The 23,793-nt window shown below is 47.5% G+C and overlaps 1 protein-coding gene across 5 annotated transcripts in view; it reads left to right on the forward strand.

Moving 5' to 3' along the window:
- Positions 1-6,854: 6,854 nt before the first annotated feature.
- The window catches only part of NFIA (nuclear factor I A), a 245,510-nt gene continuing 228,571 nt past the window's right edge, over positions 6,855-23,793 (forward strand). For all 5 annotated transcript variants that reach the window (XM_080348450.1, XM_080348447.1, XM_080348449.1 and 2 more), the window contains exons 1-2: positions 6,855-7,004; positions 12,572-13,103. In XM_080348450.1, the coding sequence (XP_080204576.1) occupies positions 6,978-7,004; positions 12,572-13,103 (559 nt within the window). In that variant the 5' untranslated portion in view covers positions 6,855-6,977. The remainder of the gene's footprint in view (positions 7,005-12,571; positions 13,104-23,793) is intronic.

Raw genomic sequence — 23,793 nt, forward strand, 5'->3', positions numbered from 1 at the left:
TCACTCTGATTTTTTACGACATCTTTTAGGCAGAAGTGTTGGGCTCTCGTGCAGGTTTGAGTTCTTACAACCAGCCTTTGTGAGACACACATGACTTTTACGACTCAGCCCTGGCACCTTATGAAGTGGTCTATAAAATTAGAAAAGGCAGAGAAGTGAGAAGTTACTAATCACAGTGGAAGAGCGTTACTTTTTTTCCCCAGAAATTTAATTTAGTTGAAGGTTTATGTGATAAAAGTGAGTTTTCTAAAACATCTATATTAGAGAGCTCCTGTCCTTCCTATCAAAATTACAGACTTTACCACGTTTTACAGAATACCTAATTTAAGGTTGAAAAAGGTGGTGGGGGTTTTTGTCCTTTTTTTTTTTAAAAAAAAAAAAAAATAGCAGAAAAGCGACTTAGCAAAACTTGCGATGGAAAACTTTACTGCTGCATTTCCACGAGGAAAGCGATCAGACCTCATGAGTGCTCTGGGTCAGCAGGGCTGAAACTATTTTGAAAAAGTAATTGTGGAAGAGATTTGGAGATGAATTATGTGTGACACGCGCACACAATGCCAGAAAAGCAGCAATAAAGCTGCACCTGTTACCGTGCCCTCCTCGGCAGTCCCTAACTCAGGTACAAAGTTGTCCAAGTTTTTCTTTGAAAAGGCCGCTCAGATTTATTTTGTTTGCTCCTTCCTAGAGCTTTAGCATAGATGAGAAATGTGAAAAATGACTAGGTACTTATACACATTGCTGTTTGGATTTGAGTTTATTTATCTACTTCGGGAAATAATGCACAGCTCCTTTTAAAAGTTCCAGAGCCCAGAGCAAAGCATGCAGGAAAGGCAGCGGGGAGTGCGTTTTAATTAGGGCTAAAATTCCACTGCTGCTTGTAAACAGTGTAGCTGATGTCGCTGGCATTTTTGCACCATATTCCTGTTTTCTCTTAGACGTAACTTTTCTTTGTACCGTACCTCAGTTTGGGTTTACCTGAATCTTACAGAGTCCAATTAGCAATTCTTAAACTTTATTTTTCACACCACATATTGAATCTCAGCTTTTATATTACAAGCAAATCCCAAATGTGAAATTTTCTTATATGAAAAACAGCGACAAAAGACATACTTTCATTTTGAGCAATATATTGCATAAATATAGCAATATGTAGATATATAATAGACTAAAATAAATTATGTGTGTGTGTATGGGCATATAGACATTATTTGCTACACCATGTTTATCACCCTTGCACAACTTTCTTCAAGCACAACTTCCATCGAGGTGTGCAAGATTAGGTCCAAAGTGTTTATGCCAAACTACCTGATAAACCATTGGATTTAGGACGATGGCAATATCAGTACCGTACCCTGCAATCACTCACTGTTGCTGGAGAATGATTTCGTACCATTGTGAGAGGTGCCCATCAGCTTCCAGCAGCAATAACACTGTGGGACCGTGTAAAAATAAAGTATATCTAGGGGCAACTCTGCGTATTTGCGTCCTTTTCCAGTTGCGAACGGGGTGTTTATCCAGCTGGATGGAGGCACCAACGTGGTGGGCACAGACTTTTAGGGCCATCAGTAAATCACAGCTCGCTTATCAAACTGCGTTCACTTTTGCGGGGAACCTTCTCTTTGCAGTATTTCAGTTTTTCAACTAAATTCTGCTTTGTGAAGTGGTATTTATGCTAAAATAGAGTTACCATGTATTATGCTCCCCATTAGAAGACCTACAGCAAAACAAAAGGGAGAATGCTGCTTATCCTGCCTGTCTCTGTCCCGTTTGCTTTCTTTCCATACTCCACACACTTTTTCTGGGAAGTTATTTCATAGACTTAACACCCTGTGGAAATGCATTACAAGTCCACAGGCATTTCTGCGATACGCTGAGCTCCAGATCCAGCACCCCTCGTACGGCCGTGCCAGGCAGCGATGCCTCCAGTAAATCATGATTAAAGTAGGAGATATCACGGAAAAAAGGATAGGTGCAGTTATTCCCACTTAGGTTTAGCACAACTACATCCCCACATGTATGATGCTTTGGTGATGCACCTGTGGCCCAAACCCCAATTTCTGGTGCAGCCGCCCTCATCTGTCAGATGGGGACTGCAACACCTCTTCATCCTCCTCGCTCTCCTGTTGGGAATCATGGTGATGGGCAGAAAACGCTGTGTTGAAAACCATAATTATTCACACTTAGCAGTGCAAGGTGAGACTTTCCATCAAATGCATTAGTCTGCTTATTTAAACTACACTTTGAAATTTGGAGCTTGGCGATGGAACCTTCTGCCCACCTGCCCTCCTGGTTAAGGGTGATGTAGCGTTCGCACGACCACAATGTTCATATTTTATCAGGATTTGGAGCCTTCAGAGTGAGGAAGAAAACCCTGCTACACTCAGTTCTCTGTGTATGCATTGAATAATAAAACAAGCTCTTGGGGAGAGTCTCACAGACTCTCATTTTTAGTATCTTCAGGATATATAACTTTCATAAAAGGTGGCAGGACTGGGTTAGACACAGCACTAACCAATGGCTCCTCCACCATGTTTCTCCTGGGATTTGTAGCTAATTCCATAGCGGGTCGTGGGATGACGCGGAAACATCTGGGCATTGATTTCCATCAACTGTAATGGGATTTAAGTCTCCAAATAGCTCTGGAGATGCAGGTCATCGCAGCGTGTGGCTCTAAGGTCTCAATGGAAAGGTGGTTTAGGATTGAGCCCATGGTTATTTTGGGGGTTTCTGGCTCTCAGTGGGACGGCACCCCAAAGCCGCCAACATCGTTCAGGGCCCCCAAGAGTTCCGTTATCAGGATCAGGCCTTTAATGATTGCTGCTGGATGTTAACAGGCCATACCACGTATAGACTGGCTATTGTCAGGGCCGATCCTGGTCCAACCAACGGGCTATTCAAAGCGCTTCTCAAGCCTCTCCAAAATCCCAGCTTGTTCTCCCCCGATGACAGCCATCCCTCCCATTCGGAGTTTTCTTTGTACGCTTGATAACATGGTGGAAATCCCTTATTATGCTTCTTTTAATAATGCTTTCACATGGCAAGGGGGACATGATGTTTTAATTTATGCAGCACACATCATCCTTCGACAATTTGCTGCGAGGAACCCTCATAACCTAAGCCTGCGCCGAATAACAGAAGTTTATGCAAAACTGGTGGTTTCCAACCTGTGGTCTCCAGACCGCTGGGAATCGGTGGGTTCCTTCGAGGGGTCACCAGGAGGTAACCGAGAAAGCAGAGCTGCTGCTGGGAGGTTAAAACGCGCCGGGTACGGAACCGTGCTGGCAGCAGCGCAGGGCTGAGGCTCCCGAACTTGAAACTGAAAATCACTGTCTGAGGGGTTTTTTTCTTTCTTATTTCTGTTTTTCCTCTCTCAATATGCCAGGCTCTTGAAATACCCGCTCGAGTTGATTAAAAGCAGTAAATTCGGAGGGATAACTGTGCCACTCGTTAAGTTATGAGATAAGTTGTGTGAGTTAAAGTCTCACTTTGTTGTAAAAAAATAGTAATTAACCTTCAAATCCACTTGCTTTCCCCCATCCCCCCCCCCAAATTAATTTTGCAGTTCTATCACGCATCTTGAGGCTTCCAGTTTTAAGAATATAATGCTTCTGCTGTTAATGAAGCGGGTATCCACGATCAAGGGGAGCTGAGAGCTACAGACAATTGTTTGTTTGCCTTTATTTCTCACGCCCTTTGAAGGTTTTGCTTTTTTTTTTTTTTTTTTTTTATTAAGTGACTTTAGCAGATTGTACCCTCGGAGCTGTGAATAATAGGGTTATTCTACAAAAATGGCCAAGGCTAGTTAAGACACACAAAGCCAGGAAATCCTTTCAGGGATGAAATCAGGACTATTTTAGGGGTGCCGTGTAAGTTGGAGACTTTGCAGCTTGGCTGCTGCATTTGCAGCCAGACACGGCCGAGCTGCTGGGGGGGAAAGTTCTCCCCCCCCCTCTGAGGGTTTGCGGACCGGGGGAGGCGGGGGTCCCTGCATCCCGGCGGGGTGTGCAAAGGGGGGGGTGTGCAAAGGGCGAGGGGTGCAAAGCCGGGCTGGTGGCCGTGCAAACTTATGGGGGGGTGTATATGTGTGTTAGTGCCAGGTGGGTTCACGCGTGCAGCAAAGGAGCTTTGCAGCAAGGCATGGGGAGGGTTCCCCGCGCCGGGGGGTGCAGATGCGGGGAGGGTACTCGTGCGAGGGGGGGGAATCTGTGCAAGAGGGGGTTACCCGTGCAAGGGCCGCTCGGTGCCCGCAGCACAGCCCCCCCCCCCCCCCCCCGCCGCATTCCCGCAGAGCAGCCCTGCGGAGAAGACGCGGCTGGGAAGGGGCTGGGCAGGGGGTGCCGGGGGCCCGCAGCGGGGGCGGGGGCGGTGGGGGGGGGGGTAGGGGATGTCCGTGAGCCCCGTCGTTCCCCCGCCCGCCCCGGTGCGGGGCTCCTATGCAAATTGCGGCGATTGCGGAAATAAGGGGGGCGCGGGGCGGGGGAGGGAAGGGGAGGAGGTGGAAGGGGAGGAGGTGGGAGGGCGGGAGCCCGGCGGCTGCAGAATCGCTCGTAACTTCTGCAAAGTCCCAGGCGCTCGGAGCCCGCCCGGCAGAGCGGGCACAGGCGGCGGCAGCGCCGGCAGCCGGACCGCACTGCGAAACCGCCCGGCCGGTACTCACACAAGAAAACCCCAAAACAAAGCCAAAAAACCCCAAACACCAAAACAAAAATACCCAAAACCCAAGAAAAAAAAAAACCAAAACAACCCAACAATCACCACCTAACGGCAGGCAGCAATTGGCTGCGGCGTTTATTCTCTTCCGGGTTCCCAACGGCTGCAAGTTTATTTTAGCTATTAAAAAAGAAGTCGGAGCCAATCGTCTGAGCCCCGTAAAGTTTCTCACGTACTCTTTATACCTCTCCATGATACGTGACGCCTCTTAAACTTTATTTTTTTAAATGGTTTCCACGCTTTTGCAGAGGGCAGCAGTTATTGTCTGGGCGGGAGCTGCGCGGGGTCTGGGCGCGGAAGGAGCGCGGGTGTCTGCACTGGAGGTGTCTTTTTTTTTTATCCTTTTTTTTTTTTCAGGGATTTGAGAAAACCGCTGAGCTTGACAGTTTCCCCCGCCCCTCCGCCCGTACGTGCGCGCCGGCTTCGTGCGCGCCGGCCGCTCCGGCCGCGGCCGCGCACAAAGAAACGCGGCCGGGCGCGGGGTGTGACGGACCGCGGTGGGGGCCAATCGGCGGGGCGGGGCGGTGTGACGTTGCCGAGGGGCTATCCAATCAGCGGCGGGGGTGGGTGTTGCGACGTTTGAACTCCCCCGGGGGGGAGGGGCGCGCCTTTTTCTTTTTTTTTCTTTTTTTTTTTCCCTTTTTTTTTCGGGATTTTCTTTTCCCTTTTCCGCCGAAGTTGGCGGCGCCCCGCGGGGACGGGGCCGCGGAAACCTCCGGATTTAGCACCCCCCCAAAAAAAAACAGAGGCGAGGGGCAAGGAAAAAAAAATACAAAAAATATTATTTTAAAGCGTGTTTAGCAAAACGCTGAGTTGGGAAAAAATAAGAACTTGCGCGTTCACCGGTTTAACGCTGAAAAATACCGCGGCTGGGGAGGAGAAGGTGGTTTTGCTCTAGTCCCAACCCCGTTTATTTTGTTTGGGGGGGGTGTCAGCAGCTGCGGAGGGGCTGCACTTGACCGCAGCCCCTGCCTAGAGGGCGCAACCAGCCGTCCCGCGGCCAAAAGTCTCCCGAAGGGCGCCAAAAGTTACTCAAAGATAATGCTGCAAACCGCAAAAGGTTGGGAACGGTGCAGCGCGGACGGCGGGGGCGGGGAGGTGGGTTGCGGAGGGCAGCGCAAGGCGCTCCCGCGCAACCCACCCACCCCCCCCCCAAAAAAAAACCGAACCCCAGCTGCCTGGGGGGATTTCTCCCTGTGTCCTCCTATGGATGCGTTTTTTTCCTGTGTGCCCCCGCTGCGCGGATAACCGCGCAGCGATGCGGCTTCCCCTAAATCGCTTCCAGCATCAGTGGAAAACGCTGTTCCCAAGGAGGTGGGCAGGGGGACGCAACACACGGGACACCCTGTGAGTCCCCATGAGCGGGCTGGAGAACATCCAAACCCCAAACCCAAACGCCGTCGGTGCCAAAACAATGCGCTGAAGAAGTGGCAGGAGGCGCGGGTGTATTTTTAATTGTAAGCGCTTCACTTTTAAGGAGTGATTTTATTAGTAAGTGGCGGAAGGGGGGATGCGGCGTGCATATTGATTTATGTATTACTGCGGTTTTATATTATTATTTTTAAGTGGAATAAGCACCCCTGACCATAAAGCGCTTGATTTAAAATGACAAGTGCCAAAGGGGATGGGGAAAGTTGTGAACGCAGCGCCGCTCCCCCCGTCCCCTACCCCCCCCGCTGCGTCCCCGGCCAAGGGCCGAGCGGAGCCGCAGCCGCCACGAAAATAAAAATAATAATAATAAAAAATAACACACACAAAAACCCGCAAAGGAGAAAACTTTGAGCCCGCCACCGCTCGCTCTCCGCGGCTGCCCGCGCTGCGGGGCGGCGGGGCGGAGGGAGGCGGTGGCGCCGCAGCCCCCTCCCCGCCCCTCCCCGCCCCCGCGGGCGGGCGGCGCGGAGCAGCGCTGAGCGGGGCGGCGCGGCGCAGAGCGGCGCGGAGGGGCGCGGAACGGGGGGTCCGCGGAGGGGCGCGCAGCGTGCGCTATGCCTTTAACGGCGCGCAGGGCAGGCATGCCGAGCGCGTAGTGCGGGAAAGTCGAGGCGGGGTTAAAGTTCAGCTCATGGAGCGGCTCCGCGCTGGCTGCAGTTTGGCAGAGTTGGAAATGTGAAAGCAAGAAGCAGGCTCGGGGCTCCCCCTCCTCTCCTCTCTCTCTCTCTCTTTTTTTCCCCTCCTCTCTCTCCCTCTCCCTCTCTCTCTCTCCCCCTCTCTCTCTCCCTCTCTCCCCGCACACGCACACCTCCAAACCGCAGCCCCCCGCAGCAGTCATGTATTCTCCGCTCTGTCTCACCCAGGTAAGCGGCTGCCGGGGCGCGATGGGGCCGGCGCTGCGGGGGGTGCGTGTGTGCGCGCCGGGGAAGGGGCAGAAACGCAGCTTCGCCGAAACTAACTTTGTTGCCTTTCGCTTGCATCCCACCCCCCCACCTCCTTCCCGCACGGCCATTTGTATCGGCACATGGCTAATGGCGCCTACTTATTAATGGTTTAATTAATAAGAGGGGTGGTGGTTGGGGGGGCTGGGGGCGAAGCCGCGCGGTGCTGCGGGACGCCCCGCACGGCCCCGCCGTGCTTGGTCATCCGCGATCGATGCCGCCGCCGCCGCCCGCGCCCCGCACCGCCGCTCCGCGCTCTGGGCAGCGCTGCCAGCCTCTGCGCCTTCCCCAGCCCCGGGCGCCAGGCACGGCACGGCCCGCACCCCCCGCACGGCTCCGCAATCGGGGTTACGCGGTGGCGGGGCGGGGGGGGTCGACCCGACTGGCTCCGCGCTTCCTCCCCGGACGCGGAGACGGAACGTCCCCCCGCACCTGAGTGCGCACCCGCGGTGCGGCGCGGTGCAGCCGCCCCTGTGCGGAGTGTCCTCCGCACCCGCGCAGCCCCGCGGAGGCCGCTTCAAGCGGGGAGGGGGGGGTGGGGGACACCCGCGAACTTGTCCCGCGTGTGTCGTGATCCCCCCCTCCTCCGCGATCCTCCCGCCCGCAGATCGGGTCCCCCGCGGGACTCGGCGCAACTTTTGCGTCCCCCGTTTGCGGCGGGACAGGGCTGCGCGGGGGCCGGGCGATGGGGATCGCCCCGCGGTGCCCAGGAGCTACGCGACCGCCGAGCGCTACCCGACCCCCACTTTACCCCGCACACTGCTGCAGGACGCTAAATTACACACCTTCAATTAGCAGGATATGTAATGGTTTAACGAGGAAATGCTTTGTGGTGGACTCAAACCCCAGATTATTTCCTCCTGCAGGAGATTTTGTCTACATTATTCTTATTAATTTAATTTGAATATTTTTTTTCTCCCGGTGAGAAAGCCTCTCCAGGCTCTTTCCGTCGAGAAAAAGGCGAGGGAATGCAGGGAGAGGGGAGGCAGCTTCCCAGGCAGCCCTGGAGAGCTGCAAAAGTTTCATCCCCTTCCGTCGCTGTGATCCCCTCTTCCTTCCCCAGCCTCCCCCAGATTTTGGGGTGCTCGGCCAGGAGAAGCCAGGCTGGCGGAGGCATGAAACTCCACCTGGCTTAAAAACCATACACTTGATTAAAGGCAGGAGGTGAACGGGAGCGGAGGGAGTTTGCAGAGGATGGAGATACAACTCCATGCTCTGCCTTGGCCAAAGTTTGTGCCTCCGATTTCAACTCTGAAAAATACCTGGGTTTTGTCAGTTGTGCTGCTGCAGGGGGGACAGCAACATGCTTCTTGCAGGACCAGCGACATTCCGCATCGCTCTGCATCTGCACGTGGAGCTGCTGGGGTTTAGTAGGCCCAGTTGCACATTAAGGAGAGAAAATAAATCCATGGGCCGGCTGCTCCCTATCCCAGTGTCTGTCGTGTCCACCTCCCCCCCCGCCCCCCTCTTTTTTTTTTGTTATTAAAAAAAAAAAGCCATGCACTGTGCTGTTACTCAGTTGTGAAAATCTCGCATTCTTGTTGCACGTTTGGAAAAGTAATACGAGGATTAGAGGCCTCCAGACAAACTCTTCCCTCCGAAGGATCAATTGGGTGATTCTGTCATTTTCTGTGGAAAAAAGGAGTGAGCCCTTAGCAATTGCAAGCGATTTTCTATTTTTAATTTCAGGAGCTTTTATTAAAACAAGCTTTGGGACAGAGATTTTTTTTTTCTTTTTTGTCTGTCTGAAGTTTTGGGTCAGATTTAAAGGGAAGCTTTTGAAAGTGGGCTAGAAAAGGAAAACAAACAGAAATCCTAGTTATGAGCATATTTATCCAGGCACTGGAACTGAAATGGCACAAGCATTTTGTATCATCTGTCAGGAAAAATCTAAACATCGTTCCATTTACATATCTGCTGAAGATCTAGGAAATAGTTGGGGAACATATGCACATCTCCTAATAGATTTACAAGCAAATGGATTGTAAAAATATTAACAAGGGTTGCTGTAGCTGGCTTAATTTCAAAAAGATCAGCAAAAATATATTGTTTCAAAAGACTCCTTTGCAGTGTTACGTTATTGCGGGCGCCTTTGGGCTGGGTTTGGGGGCTCTTTTGTTATAAGGGTTTTTAATTTTTGTTTTGTTTTGTTTTGTTTGGGGTTGCTTTTTTTTTTTGTACACCTTTCTGAAGAGCAGAGGAAAACTTTGGTATGAGCTGTAGTGAATTGTACGGCCCAGATTCTAGGTGCTGCTTAGAAACAGGCAGCTCTCGGAAGAGCTGGATCCTCAAACTTTGGAGAGTAGCGCAATGAAAACAAAAAAAGTTTTTATTCTCTCTTTCCTAGTTTTCTGGTGTCTTTTGTTTTTAGGTGGCCCATCAAATGCTGAGGCGGGGGAAGCAAACGTCTTTATCAATTACTTTGAAAGTTTCCCTTGAAGCGAACTTGGGGAAAGGCAAAGATCATCTCCTTTTCCACCAGTTACTGAAAATCTGGATATTTTGCAGGGAGGCTGCAGACAAGTCTGCACATCTGTTAGCACACTAGCATTGACACATTTCCAAAACTTTTTTTGGGGGGTAGGAAGGCTGTAATAACACTGAAATAAATAATCGTATTGTGCAGAAACTGCTCCCCCCCACCGTCCCTGCATCAAGCCCAATTTTGTTTGATCAGCCCCGAGTGCTTTTATTTCCACTCCGACTTTGCTCATACCTCGCCGCCGAGATTGAAGCGGTGCGATTTTTTTACGGAGCGGCGTGTTTACCAAGACAGTTTGAAAGTTGGTCTGTTTATGAGTCATTAACCTTTTCTCTTCGAACACCATTTTGAAAAGACACATTGGGCTTTAATAGGGACGTGCACACCTCGCGCGCCGAGCAGCGGTGCTTTGCATTTACTTCAGCCACCGACCCTGACTTTACACCAAAAAGCATCCCCTTTTTTTTTTTCCCCTTTCCCTCCTCCTTGAAGTCTTTTAAAGTGGTTTGGTTTCTTTTCTTTTTATTTTTTTGGCGGTGTTTTCACCTCCCCTTTCAGGTTCACATCGTAGGAATCAGCTTTAGCGCAGGTTACAGCGACTCTCTCTTGGACAGCATCCAGCGTCGAGCCGAAAAAGTCCCGAGCACATGAGATCAGGCAGGACAAAGCGCTGCTTAAAGCAGAAAAGTTGAAATATTTCAGGATGTACCAGGACGCGCTGGGAAGGCAGGAAGGCTGGGAGCGCTCCCCTGGCTCGCCGTGGGTCTGTCCCTGCTGTCTGTCCCTTCGCAGATAAACTTCCACTTGACAAAAGGCCTTTTTTTCCTTGGCTCTCCCTGAGTGAGGAAGGGGAAGGACAGGAGTGATCAGAAAGGAGGGTTTATTATTTTTAATAGCTTGTAGGGACCTGTAGTTTTTATATTTTTCTTTCTTTTTATTATCTTTTCCTTTCCTCCCCTCCCCGTGAGAGCTGTTTCTCCAGCCCCATGTGCTGGGATTGTGCCTCCTCTCACTTTTTGAATCTGCCGACTGCAAACTCACAGCGATTTTTTTTATTTTTATATATATTTTTTAAACTTTATTGAAATTTGAAACCGTGATCTTTTCCAGCTGAGGGGGGGGAATTAAAAAAAAAAAAAAAAAAAGGAGGAATGTGCCTATCGTTACAGTGATTTACTTTATTTTACCTGCTTATATTTTAATAATGATTCATAGTAGCTGTGATTATTACCGCTCTGCTGTGCTATAATGAAATATGTTGTGCCATTTTTTTGTAGTTTTCAGCAATCTGTGTTTAAAATAAAAATAAATGCTGTGGGATTACCTATGGGTTTAAGTATTTACAGTTCAGGGGCCACTCAGAATAAGTGCAGTGAAAGCTTTTGGGAAGTCAGCAGAAGGTCTTGAATTACGACAGGATTTTGCTGATAGATATTTCTACTATTGATTTCTCATTTTTTTCCTAATTTTTGAGAAGAAAACACAAGTTAAAATAAGGTGTTGAAAGGTCATAAGCCGTCTGTTTTAATCGCAGCATTTGCACGACCTGAAATGATTTGGGTAGAAAATGTACTCCATGGGATAATTAAAAATTAAAAAAAGGTAGTTAATCTGAAAAATTCCCTTGACTTTTGCCATGCTGAGGGAAACGCTGCACACAGTCCTTTATTTTTTCCCTCCTGGAGGGCCCAATCCTGAGAAGAGGAGCAACTCGGGCCCTGGATCAGGGACATCCCCAGCACGCGGGGCCGGATCGGGCCCCACGGGCTCTATACGGTTTTATGTGCAGCCTGGAGTCCGGTCATTCATTTGTTCAGAGAAAAACAAGAAGCGTGGCCGCAGTATATTATGATATGTTTTAATTTCTCTGGCTGATTTATGTGGTGCTTTTTGAGGCTATATATATTTTTATTTACTTTTTTAATAGTGGAGTCTTTCTCGCACTTTTTTATTGTCAGCGTAATTTTAATCGTGATTATTTTAGTGCCAAGGGAAAGAGGTGATCTTTACACAAAGCAAGCAGTGTCTCTGGATGGCCAAACTAACTTTCCAAGTAGGGCATTTCTTTTTAAACACGTGAAAAAAAAATGACACAACGTTTAAAGAAAAAATAAATAACTCTTTGCGTATTTGCACAAGTCGTGCTAGGATTTTCTGTTACCGCATTTGTCAGGTTTTCTTGTTTTATTTTATATAAAGGCTCAGAGTTTGGCCTGTCCTAATAGCCCTGAATAGCAGATTTTAATTTTTTTCTTTTTGACTGAATATAAACCAAATTTTTTTTTAATTTTTTTTTTTTAAATTTGTCACCCTTGGATTTTCCAGGATTTTAATGCTAGTTTGTGTTGCGCACGCAGGATAAATCTCCAAACCGGCCACGTTGCTTTCTACTCCCCTCACCCTTTAGGAAACGCAGAGAAAACCACCCTTCATTGTATTTGTACACGCAGCTCTACTGGCGTTCTACTATACTGCCTGCTGCTATTTCCAAATATATCTTAGGGAAAGTTTTACTATACTTTAGGCTTCCCCATACAAACATTGATTGGCATCCAAATGTTTAGGATTTGCCAAATTGGCGGGCAAACGCTGGCTACACCGCAAGCAGCGGGGTCAGGGAGAGAGCAAAGGGAGATACGCGCTCGACAGTGGACTCGCAGCCGGGTTATTTCGCTTTTAACTCCTTCTCCGTTTTTGTTTTTTTTCCTTTAACACGATTTGGAATTTGGGGGAAGGGGCCCCGATCGTTGCATGGTCTACAGCTGGGTGCTTGTTTGGAGTTGGACCCTGTTTTTTTGGGGTGGGAACAGCGGTTTTGGGTGGGCGTGAGGTGAAGCGGGGATGTGGCGGGGTCGGTCGGCGAGTCCCACAGCCCGTAAAATACGTAATCACCCTCCTAATTCTCACCATCCCGGCAAACCTCGACGCCCTCGCGAAAGCCCCGTTTCTGGAGGCTTTTTTGTTGATGGTTTCGGTGACATCGACCCTTCTCTGTAACTTTTTTCAGGATGAATTTCATCCCTTCATTGAAGCACTTCTGCCTCACGTCCGAGCGTTTGCATACACGTGGTTCAACCTGCAAGCCCGAAAAAGAAAATACTTCAAAAAACATGAAAAACGTATGTCAAAAGAGGAAGAGAGAGCCGTGAAGGACGAACTGCTAAGTGAAAAACCCGAGGTAAAGCAAAAATGGGCATCCAGACTTCTGGCAAAGCTCCGGAAAGATATCAGGCCTGAATTTCGGGAGGATTTTGTTCTCACAGTCACAGGAAAAAAGCCTCCGTGTTGCGTTCTTTCCAATCCAGACCAGAAGGGCAAGATGAGAAGAATTGACTGCCTTCGCCAGGCAGATAAGGTCTGGAGGTTGGACCTTGTTATGGTGATTTTATTTAAAGGTATTCCGCTCGAAAGTACTGATGGCGAGCGCCTTGTAAAGTCCCCACAGTGCTCTAACCCCGGGCTGTGCGTACAGCCCCACCATATAGGAGTTTCTGTTAAGGAACTCGATTTATATTTGGCATACTTTGTGCACGCAGCAGGTAAGTGCTTTTCTATACCACCTTCTACATCTTTTCGGTTTATCTTGGGGCCGGGCGCCGTGCCCCGGTGGCGGCTGCATGGGGAGGGAGCGGGGATGCCGGTGATCGCCCTCCCGGGGCGAGGGGAGTGCCAAAACTCTCCTTGTTTTTATTTTATCTTTTTTTCCTTTTCATGGGTTTTTAAGGTGCAGCCTCATGAAAGCGGCTCTTGTTTTCCTGGGGTTAATGGCGTTTTGGGCATCTTTCACAGGTGTTATGCTAAATGTTGTCCTAGGAGGGATCGCAGCTGGGCGCAGCTTCCCTTATCCTGATTTTGGGGGAAAACAGATAGATTTTAATGATTTAAAATAACAAAAGGAAAAAAAAAAAGTTTGTATATGTTATGCACAAAGTAGCCTGAAAAGGCTGCAGGTCCCTGAGGCCTGTGGATCAGGAGTACCAGGTATCCTCACCCCACAGGGATGGGGAATATCAGTCCTACAGGATTGGGCTCAGAGGGAAAGGAGAAGACAGTCCCTCGGCAGCAACCGCAGCCATCAGGTCTGAGTGGCCACAAAACAACCCCCCGGTAACCCTATGGGGAAAAGGAGGTGTTTAAAGCTCCCTGAAATATCGCAATCTATACACCTAGGAGCCGAGCAGGTCTTGAAGCAAATTCCTGGTTTGAGAATATTGTGCTTACGGGAGAGGCTGAGATGGTTTTTTGCATGTGATGAAAACGAAAATCTTGAGATCTCTGACTCCAGCGCAGAGTACACCCGGCCTGCGGAGCGACTCTCTGTGCTCAGAGGATGGGTAGCAGGTTGACTGGCTAAAATAATGTGCTATTGTACTTCTCTGAAGTGGTTATATTGCAGAAAAATGCGTGCATGTGAAGTGCTAAGCCCCAGGTTTCACCTATAGTATATATAGGTCCTCCTGGGTTTCAGCCTGACTTGCAAAAGTTGAGGGGCTGGACAGGCTGAAAAAAGAGGAGCAGAGAGGAATCATATTCGTAGAAACCACTACTATATAAATATGTATTGGTAAGAAAACAGAGCGAATTGCAGCAGTGGGAGCCTGCATTCCCAATGCCACCTTCTTTCGAAGGGGTTGTGGAAGGTTTTGGCTACCCCAAAGTTTTTCTGTGCCGAGTTCCCGCAGCGCTTGTTGCGATAAGCGGTGTTGCCGCTGTGATTTTACGGGTACGATCCCTGTTCAGAAATAACTTTTGAGTATCCTCACGGTATTTCCTACAGATAAGCTGCGAAATTTACTTTGCACTTTGGTGCGAAGCGGTAAGTCATATTGCGTGTTTGTGGCAAAAGGGGAGGTAGGCAAATATTGTGGAAAATTATTTATTTACTCTGCGATTTTATTATGGGGCACGGTGAAGGAAGGGTTACCAATTAATGGCTAACCAAAGGGAGTTTTGGGCTGGGGTGGTGTGGGACCCCTCCTGCTCCATCATCAGCCCTGGGGAGACCAGGGACCCGCATCCCTTTTGTCTGCCTCAGTTTCCTTCTCTGCACATCGAAGCAGGGTGATGTGCTTAAAGTGCCTTGATGCAGCTGAAAACCATCGTTTACTGCTACATGGCGCACGGGTTTTTATTATTTAGACATATAGAGAGTGGTGCCAGTAAATACTGGTCCATGTTGTGTTTCCTAAATGAAAAGCAGCTTCTGCCAGGCACAGAAGTTGTTAATAGAAACCAACGGTCTTGGTTTAGCCTGTGTGTAGGGTCACAAAAATGTAGGATGAGGAGAAAATGACCCAACCCAGGGGTGTAAGCGCTCCTAGGAGCCTGAAGGGATCTTCTCCCTGCTGTAACAGTTGGGCAGTAGACATTATTAAAGTTCAATATTGTGATTAGGGATATACCATCTTATCAGCGTGCTGTTGGCAAACAATAGCCTCGATAGCGAACTCTTATTTATTTCTGCCTTCATCGTCAACAGGCAGCAATTGCACTAATTGTTCTTCGGACTAGATGTTTGCCACGGAAACTTAGTGCGAGGCTTAGGCTCGTTTTTGGGGGGTTAGATACGCGGTTTTGTGTTAGCGGTAACGTGCTCGTGCAGACCTCACCGCTTGGCTTTTTTGGCCGTTGTTTGCTGATCGCACGCATCGCATTGTGCTCGCGATGCAGTCGCCTGCGCTGGCGTATCCCTGGCTAAACCTCACCGGGGAGGGGGACAAAATGAGTTTTTAGGAGGTAGCACAGCGTGGTCACCATGCATATTGCTTCACAGAGGTGTACCGAAAGCCTCGTGTATAGGCTAGATTTTTTTTAACCCCCTTTTTTTCCCGTTTTTTTATCCCCTCCGATGTATCCCAGCAGTCTTTGTTACACCTGAACATTGGCCAAGTTGACAGCCATTGGTTCCCGCAGACCCGCAGTAATGGCAGCTTGTGCCGGGTGCGCAACAGGAAAATCACAAAAGAAAAAAAAGAAAAAAATAAATTAAGGGTCCTTTGTCTCAAGCTCCATCAGACCTCGCTCCCCAAATATATGGACCGCTTATTTATAAGGGAGAAGTCGCTGGTGCAAATATTAGGTAGGGGCTGGTCAACTTACATATAGCTGATTTGACAAGCATCTGCTATAGTACAGAAGATTTGTAAACACTAAACAATGTTTTTACCTCCTTAAAAGTTTTGAGAAGTTGCCAGTATTGGCAGGAGGCACAGACTCCGAAACGTGCTTGAAGATACGTGCCAAAACCATTGTGACCTTTTCACCCATAGTGCTTGCTTCTCTTTTTCTTCCTTTTTTTTGTTTTTGGTTTTGTTTTTTTTTATCACTCTTCTTTTTTTGGGGGGAATATTCTCTTCCAAGATGCCCGTATTTGAGATGACTTCAACAGCGAGTTGTCCCTTTCCTTCTAAACATGTACAATAATTATTGCTTTGAATCCACGCTTTTTCTTCAGTAGGCACTATCATCTGTAAGGGAACACATGTGCACATATTTAAATAGTGCTTCTTACAAAGCAACTGAAATCAATTATTCTCTTTAAGAACTGGCTAGAAAGAGAAAACAAAAATATGCAAATAGGCAAACTACATGTCATTTTAGTAAAAAAAAGGGGGGGGGGAATGCAAAGAAAGATCGGTGTTCTATGAATTAGAGGTTGACCAAAAAATGTATTGAAATCTAGAGTATTGCTCTCAGTTTGCAGTTTCTAATCTGCTTAAATAAAAGCAGGCGGCATTTTCACACCCTGAACTTGGGTTCGCTTTTTAGTTTTCACTTATTCTCCACTTGTATCAAATGACAAGTTGGAAACCATTGTGGCAAACCGTTTTCTTTGTGGGAGTCGAACAGTAAAGCTAATTTATGACCGGTCCTTTACCAGATGATCTGTATCAGAATCTACAATATACTAGGCACGTGGCAAGGTCACAATTTAAGTTGTTAAGGTCACAACCTTAGCCACCAGGCATTTGACCTTTTAGATAAAGTTAACCTTTGTTCATTAGTAGGCACTCAACCGAGAACTTTCTGGAGTTTTTTTACTGCTTTGGAGTTCCTTCTGCTAATGTGATCAGATTGGAGAAGAGATTGGCAGTGGAAGTAGTTAAATTTAGTGAGAGGTCACAGTTTTTAGAGAGTTCTCCAGTGGACGGAGCTGGCTGGGAGGCCAGGAGGCGATGCTGCGATGCCTGATTTATTTTTTTGGATGGTCGACATTATGCGCTTCGGGCGAGAATTAAGCTGGCGAGGTATTTGTGGCAGAGAAAATCTTTTAATCTTTCAGAAGGACATTTAAAAATCCCAAATTTAAGGGAAACCTGGGGATGGGGTTTTATTTGCGTGAGTTCACTTTTCTGCTCGTGTTTCGAATAGAAGCCAGCGAAGATGCAAGGAGTCGATCTTATTCCTGCGACTGTGAAAATTTACTTAGCGTCTAAATACTCTCCGTGGGTAATTGCCTGGGCAATAGTATATAGCACATGACCTTGAACTTTAAGCAGACCCATTTTACGTTCCCGTCGGCTGAATTAAAATATTTCTACTTGGACCGCCGCAAAGAGGCATTGATGGGAATAACCCCAAGATTAGTTAATGCAGAAAACGGCTGCAGACAGCCAAAACGCCGGCAGAGGTAGTCCGAAAGGTACACGTAATCTTTTAGTACGATTGGTATTGATTGTTGCTGCATTAATCCTGTTAATAGCCGCAGCCGATTTGGCGCGTTGCGGGGATGCGAGAGGTGTCCTGACCACACCGCACGGCACCCAAAAAAGCTGTTGCACCGTTTCCAACTCCGAGAGCTGCTTTGCGAAAGTGGGGCGTTCGACGCTGGAAACTATTGCAGGCTCATATAGGAACACACACCATATTGTTTACTTAATTATGCCGCAGCGAAGGCTCATTTTTAATTATTTAGCTGACTTTCTCACTTTGCTGTGATGCCACACTTATTATTTAATTTAAAATCAAAAGGGCTGCACTACTGTTAGTTTTTGATGCATTTTACTTTTGTTTTGGCTATGTTATTGTCATTCCATCGTACAGTAATCCAGATAGCCGTGATATGCAGATTGGCCAGATGGTCATGTTAACAGATTGAGAACCCACTTCCCACTGCTAAAGAGCAGGTGTAAGATCAGTGGGTTTTGTTTTTTTTTTCCTTCCTTTCCTCCCAAGTTTCAACCAAAATGCTCTTTAGACAGCCCATAATGGTAGTTTAAAGGGGCACATTTCAAATGGTGTTTGTTCTGTGGAGATAATGTGTAATATATATGTTATTTTTACACGTATCTGAAGACTTTTAAAGCATCCATGACATTCCCTCTGTATATAAGGCTTTTGAAAGCCTAATTCCAGCCCGTGGTTCTTCCAGCATACATCCAAAATGGGCCTTTAAGTTTTGTGACGTTACTAGTCCCTACACATTTCTGCAGTCACTTTACTCGTCCAGCTTTGCACCAGGTATTTCACATGCGTTCCCTGCGTGTGCCCGGGGGAACCTGAACAGTTCATTGTCCAGCAGAGATTTTAATGTTTAGGGGCTCATAGGTTGGTGGGTTTTTGTGTGTATGTTTTCTCCATTAATTTCTACCACTGTGAGACACCTATAGTTTTAAAGAAAAAAAGTAAAATTAAGACGTCTTGCGGTATTTCTGCCCTCAAGGAACACCAGGAGAAGGCAAATTTTGCAGTGCTTTCGCCTCATAAAAGGTGCCCATAAAAAGTCAGCGGTGGGAGTCTGGGTCTGTGTTTCATTTGGGAGAGTGGGGAGGTGACAACCACGGCTCCTTGACACCCCAAATTTCACACACCCGCCTATCACGGGCACGCATGGGACGCATCGATCTGCACACCCCGCGTGGTGTGGAAAGATAATCTCCATCTAGCGATGTTCTGCGCTTCGGGGAGCGAACCCCAGGGCTTTCCACGGCCACGGGCAGGGCGGGAGCTGACAGAAGCAGGATTTAGGTGGGACAACTGCTCTCCCCGTGCAGTTGTAACTGAGCCGGTGAGTATCCGTGATAATTCGGATACTAACTGGTGCGGCACTCGGGACGCTCTGCTCTATCACGAACTCCTGGCAGGAGTTCAGTCATGTGGTTTTAGCTTTCCCTTTTCTCCAACAACAACAACAACAACAACAGCAACAACAAATAAACACGGGATAAAGGCGTATTTTATATGCCCAGGATGTTTTCCAGGTGATGATATAAGGGTGTGTTGTTTCCACACCTCCCTGCCCCGGCGGGCTCCGAGGTGCAGAAGCAGGAGAAGTTTCTGAATGGTAAGAAAGTTGCCCAATGCTGCTGGCTTGTCTACAAGCGACTGCACTTTTATATTTCCCTTTTTTTCCACCCAATGATGAATAGCATTAATTTAGATCTATTTAAGGCGAGTGTGGGAGAAACCACAATCTTTGTTGTGGTCACTGCTGTACACAGCGGGGCTGAATGTTTCTCTTGGTTGAGGCCTCAAAGCTGAATCTGGAGAACCCAAAACATCGTGTCAGCTTTTCAAACCCTTCAAAGAGACAGTGGAATCCTAATTGTTCATAAAACCTGCTATTTATTATTACAATTATGTATTTTCTCCCCATTCAGATGCAAAGGAAAGGGCATCCCTTACTTTCCGTGCCTTGAGCTTCTTCGCAGCTCCTCCTCCTCGGTGCTTCGGGTTCAGGCTCCGGCCGAGGCTTTCGCAACCAGCAAACAAACTCCGTAAATCCTGAATCCATCCCCAAAAGCCTGGGCTTTGCCACACGTGTCTCAAACATGGACTTTCTGGGACTTGGGGACTGTCCCAGCAGGACGGCTTTTGGGGCATCCTCCCGCTCTGCCCCCGCTCCCTTCCGCGCAGACAAGGGCTGGAGCTGCTGATTGAATTACAGACTGTAAATTCAGGGCAAATTATTTTAGCCTCCTAACAGCAGCCAACCCTGAAGATTTCCTTACAACAGTGAGGGCTCCTGGTAGATAAGAGTTGTCCGTGGGCTAAAATTCATTTTAATCGCTTTGTTTTTTCCGTTTGTGGGATGCTCTTCATTCATTTCATCTTTGGTTATTGCTAATTATCCCCCACGTAATGGTAGCCACCAGAAAGTCCAGCAGAAATCAGCATGCAGGTCATAGTGCCTGTGATGCGTGGGGCAGTTTTATCCCAGCAAGTTTTCGGGAGATTGCAGCATTTTATTCCCAATTGCAAGAGCAGGGCCCTGGCCAATCCCCTCCTCACAGTGCAATTAATTTTGGAGAGATAACAGCATATTTATATATATATTTTTTGGAAATTTTTCTAGCTAGCATCACTCCGCATGGCATCATCATGGCTCAGCACATAGGAGGAGGACATGACTCCTATAGCACGGGTGGATTTGGGCTGGATTTGTAGCCGCTGCCCGTAAAACACATGGGGGCCTCCATTTTGTGTGCCAGGCTCTTGCGTGCGAGCGCGAAATGGAGAGCTGCGCAGTTGGGTTTCACCTATAGCAAAATGTCTGGGCGCACATCGCCCACGGTCCCTGCACTGCCGCGATGCACACAGACCCACAGCGAGGGGGTATCCTGGGCTTATACATCCATCGGCTCCTCCTAAGGGGGTCTCGGTCCCTTCTCGGGTCCTCAGTGTCCACCGTCCGGTCCGGGCACTGTCCTGGTGTCACGGTGGGCTGGAATGTCGGCTCTCAGGCCAGTGCGAAAGGCCCCGGAGAGTCGTTCCTCTTTCCTCATGGGCTTCAGAGCACATCAGTGCCATTAGGTCAGCGAGATAAAATCAAGACGGATTTAATGACATGCTATTCCGAAAAGTTTCCTGGAGTTTATTGTTCATAACTTGGACCAGAGTCGGGTTATTTACACATGAGGATTGAAAAGCTGCAAACAACTGTGTGATTTTTAGGGGCTGAAAGCAATTAGCATATGTGGGTAGGAGGATACACTGCATGTCTGCATTCCTTTAAAATATAAATCACAGTTATTTAATTATGTTTTTAGAGGGCAGATTTAAGGATATACTGCAAAATGCATTACCTATTATACCAACACCATAATCTTATTAACCTTGCTTTCTACTTTTTAATTTTATTGTGCACCCTGTACAACTCTTATGATATCAAAAATAATTACTTGGCGAATACATGATGTCAGAGGTCTGATGTGACATTTATCTTCACAAGAGAGGCGATGGTGATCTCGTGCATCACAGAGCAGCACGGGAGGCATCGGGGAGAGGGAGTGGAGACAGGTACCATCAGATGCTATTTAACGTACGTAAGCGCATGTGTGCAGGTTTGTGGTATAGCTGAGAGCTGGCTTGACCAAACTTGGTGCAATTCAGCATCCGCAGCCCTCCCGCAGTAGGAAGGATGAATGTTTTAGTTGCTTGTGCCATACATCGCCCATGGGTGAGCCGATATTTCAGGGCATTTCCCTTCATCCAGCCTCAATCCCGGTTGGATCTCCTGTTAAACCCTGTATTCTCCATCCCATCCCTCCTCTGGGCAGCACCTCTCTCTCTTTTTTAATCCACCTCTCCTAATGTTTGATACATTTTGATGTTTCCCCCTTTATTTTGTGAGGGTGATGGGTGAGGGGAAACAAATGCCATAATAATATCCCTTTTCAGAAGAATATAGTTTAATTTTGTGTGTGCGTGCAGCAGCTGCCATTGGCAAGCTGTCGGCTTTGTTGCCATGGGCTTTTCTTTTTTTTCTTTTTTTTTTTTTTTGCATGCTTGCCAGAACATGATTGGATGTTTCAGCATGTTCATGTTTTGGGGTGAGATGTATCTGTAGTGAAGCACTAAATTATCGTGGGGTTGGTGGGTGTCCAGGGCAGGGTTATTCGGCCAGGTGAGCCGGTTATGCTGGAGAGGTTTGTGCGAACACGCGACCAGGCGGTTGTTTGGTCAATGAGATGAAACTCACTGGTGCTCTTCGTTTGTTCTTTTTTTGATGATGTAAAAATGTTGTTTAAAAACATCACAGGGGGGTGTATCACTAGCCACAGAAGTGCGGGTAGTGTTTTTTCTTGCTCCTTGGCTTCATCCATTTGTCATATTAATATCGTAGTATCTAAAAGTCTAGAGCTGCTCTACCCCATCCTCCGTGCTGTGCATCCCTCTCGTGTTCCCTGCTGCTGTCGCTCCACGTTCAGTGACACATGATGGGACAGCAGGAAGGTTCCTCAGGCTGGGAAACCCACCACACGGTCATGGGGATTGTCACGATGTGCAAAATGTGTTGGCAAACTTGGGAGAAATATATCATAGGGAGGCATTTCCATACAGCCCCCTTAGGCTCGGACTGTTCTTAAGCTGGAGCAGTCGGCAAGGGGAAGGTTTGCAGGACGGGCGTCTGCTGAAGGTTTCGGGAGAAAGAAAGGATGAAAAACTAAATGCAAAGTGTCCAGACAACCTCATTCACGCTGTATTTTTTTGTATCTACAGGTTTAGTGTTGCATGTGAGGGACAGATAATGAGCTGCGTGAGCTTCGTAATAAACATTGTGTCTGCTTGAATTACTGTTTCTGTGTTTAAAGTCAATATGTGCATTACAAAATACCTGGTAATGAAAGAACAGGGACAAACCTCTTCAAAGGTATCAAAAGGCAAGTTAGATAGTTGCTATGCTTATTGTCTAGAAGAACACTTACTAGAGTTTTTAATAGAGAAATACATAGCCGATCAGATTTCACCCTGAAGAGATTTGCTAAAATTTTTGTTTGATCTTTTCACCCAATACACTTTTAATTTGGTATGGAAGAAAATGGCCAAATACCTGAATGATGCTGGAAACTTAGGGCAAAATTTAAATTTAATTCAGTTCTTTTTTTTTTTTTTTTCTTTTAAGGCAAAGTAGTTTCAAGTAAATCAGAAGAATGAATTCTTTGTATCAGGATGCTTTTCTAAAGCCCAGCTATTGTTGGGATCCCTTTTAGGGAGGATAGCCACTGCAATGCTTTCATTGTGTGACGACGAGGACTTTTCCTGGCGTGATGAGGACTTCATTAAAAATAGCCAACAAACCTATTTACATTTGTTTCTGTGTTTAAAAAAGCAAAAAGTAGTTGTTGCTGAGCTAGAAAGTAAATCCCACATCATTTGCTTTGAAAGCTTCACCGCCGGCTCGCCTGGCTGTGGGAGGAACAGCCTCGATAGCGGTCGAACCCTTGTGAGCGTAGGTTGGTATTGCTGGAAAACTTGGAAAAAACACAGAAAAGAACAGGGCAGTCAGGTAAGAGGTGGGATTTTTGTGGTCAAGACTTAAAAAAATATAGATTTTTTAAAAATTATTTATTTTTATTTTTTTTTAGAGAAGGACATCAGCTTCACCAGCTCTGGTTTAAGTTCTTCCTTGGCAGGTGCATTTATAAACACCCGGGCAGGGAGCTCAGTGCTGTTCGGGATGCACACTTGCATCTCCAAAGTGCATCATCAAGGTGTCTGTTCTTTGTGATCTGGCTGCATGAATCTGATATATATATATATACATATATATGCAAAATAATATGTTCGACACCCACTTTAAACCTTTTCTCTTTCTGGTCACAAACTGGAGGTCAAAATCACAATGAGAGCTGAGGGTGGGCCTGTTGTTTTCCACACGCACAATCTTTAGGGATAAACCCTTCTGTAAAAAAGCGAGATGTGTCTCAGCAGTGAGCAGTCCCAGGTGTGAAGCCGCCGGGACGGTACGAGTGGGATCCCGTTCCTGGCACAGAACTGGGTTATCTGCTGCGGTCCCATTGGAGCGCAGGGACCCCTCTCCATGTGCCCCTCGTGCAGGTGGGGACCTGGTTGGAATGGTTTGTGTGCCGCGGGGTGTGACAGGGGCATTGCCCTGGAAAAATACAAGTATTGTATGTAGAGTTTTTGTTCCTGTAAGTTCCCTCGGTAAGGCCGGTTTTCCATTGAGATGGGTTTCTGAGAAAGTCCCGTTTTTCTCCCCATTCCAGGCTGGATCTCTCTCCGGTGTTGCTTTTTGCAAGCGATTTTGTTTGCCCAGACTTTGGGGCTGAGTTGTCCTCGACCCCTCGGTGCCATCGTCCCTGCTGTGGGTCACCGAGCACCAGGTCCCAACAGCAAGGGGGGTGTAGGGGAGGCACAAACACCATCGGTACAAAGTCAGGACATGCCAGAAAGAGTGAAATGAGTCAGAATTTGAAGCCAAAATGGGATGTTTCTGTCCACACAGTTCTGAAATACAGGGTAGCGGTATCTTTGAGTTGATAGATG

Source organism: Nesoenas mayeri (genome assembly GCF_963082525.1).
Source record: "Nesoenas mayeri genome assembly, chromosome: 8".
NCBI classification, from domain to species: domain Eukaryota; kingdom Metazoa; phylum Chordata; class Aves; order Columbiformes; family Columbidae; genus Nesoenas; species Nesoenas mayeri.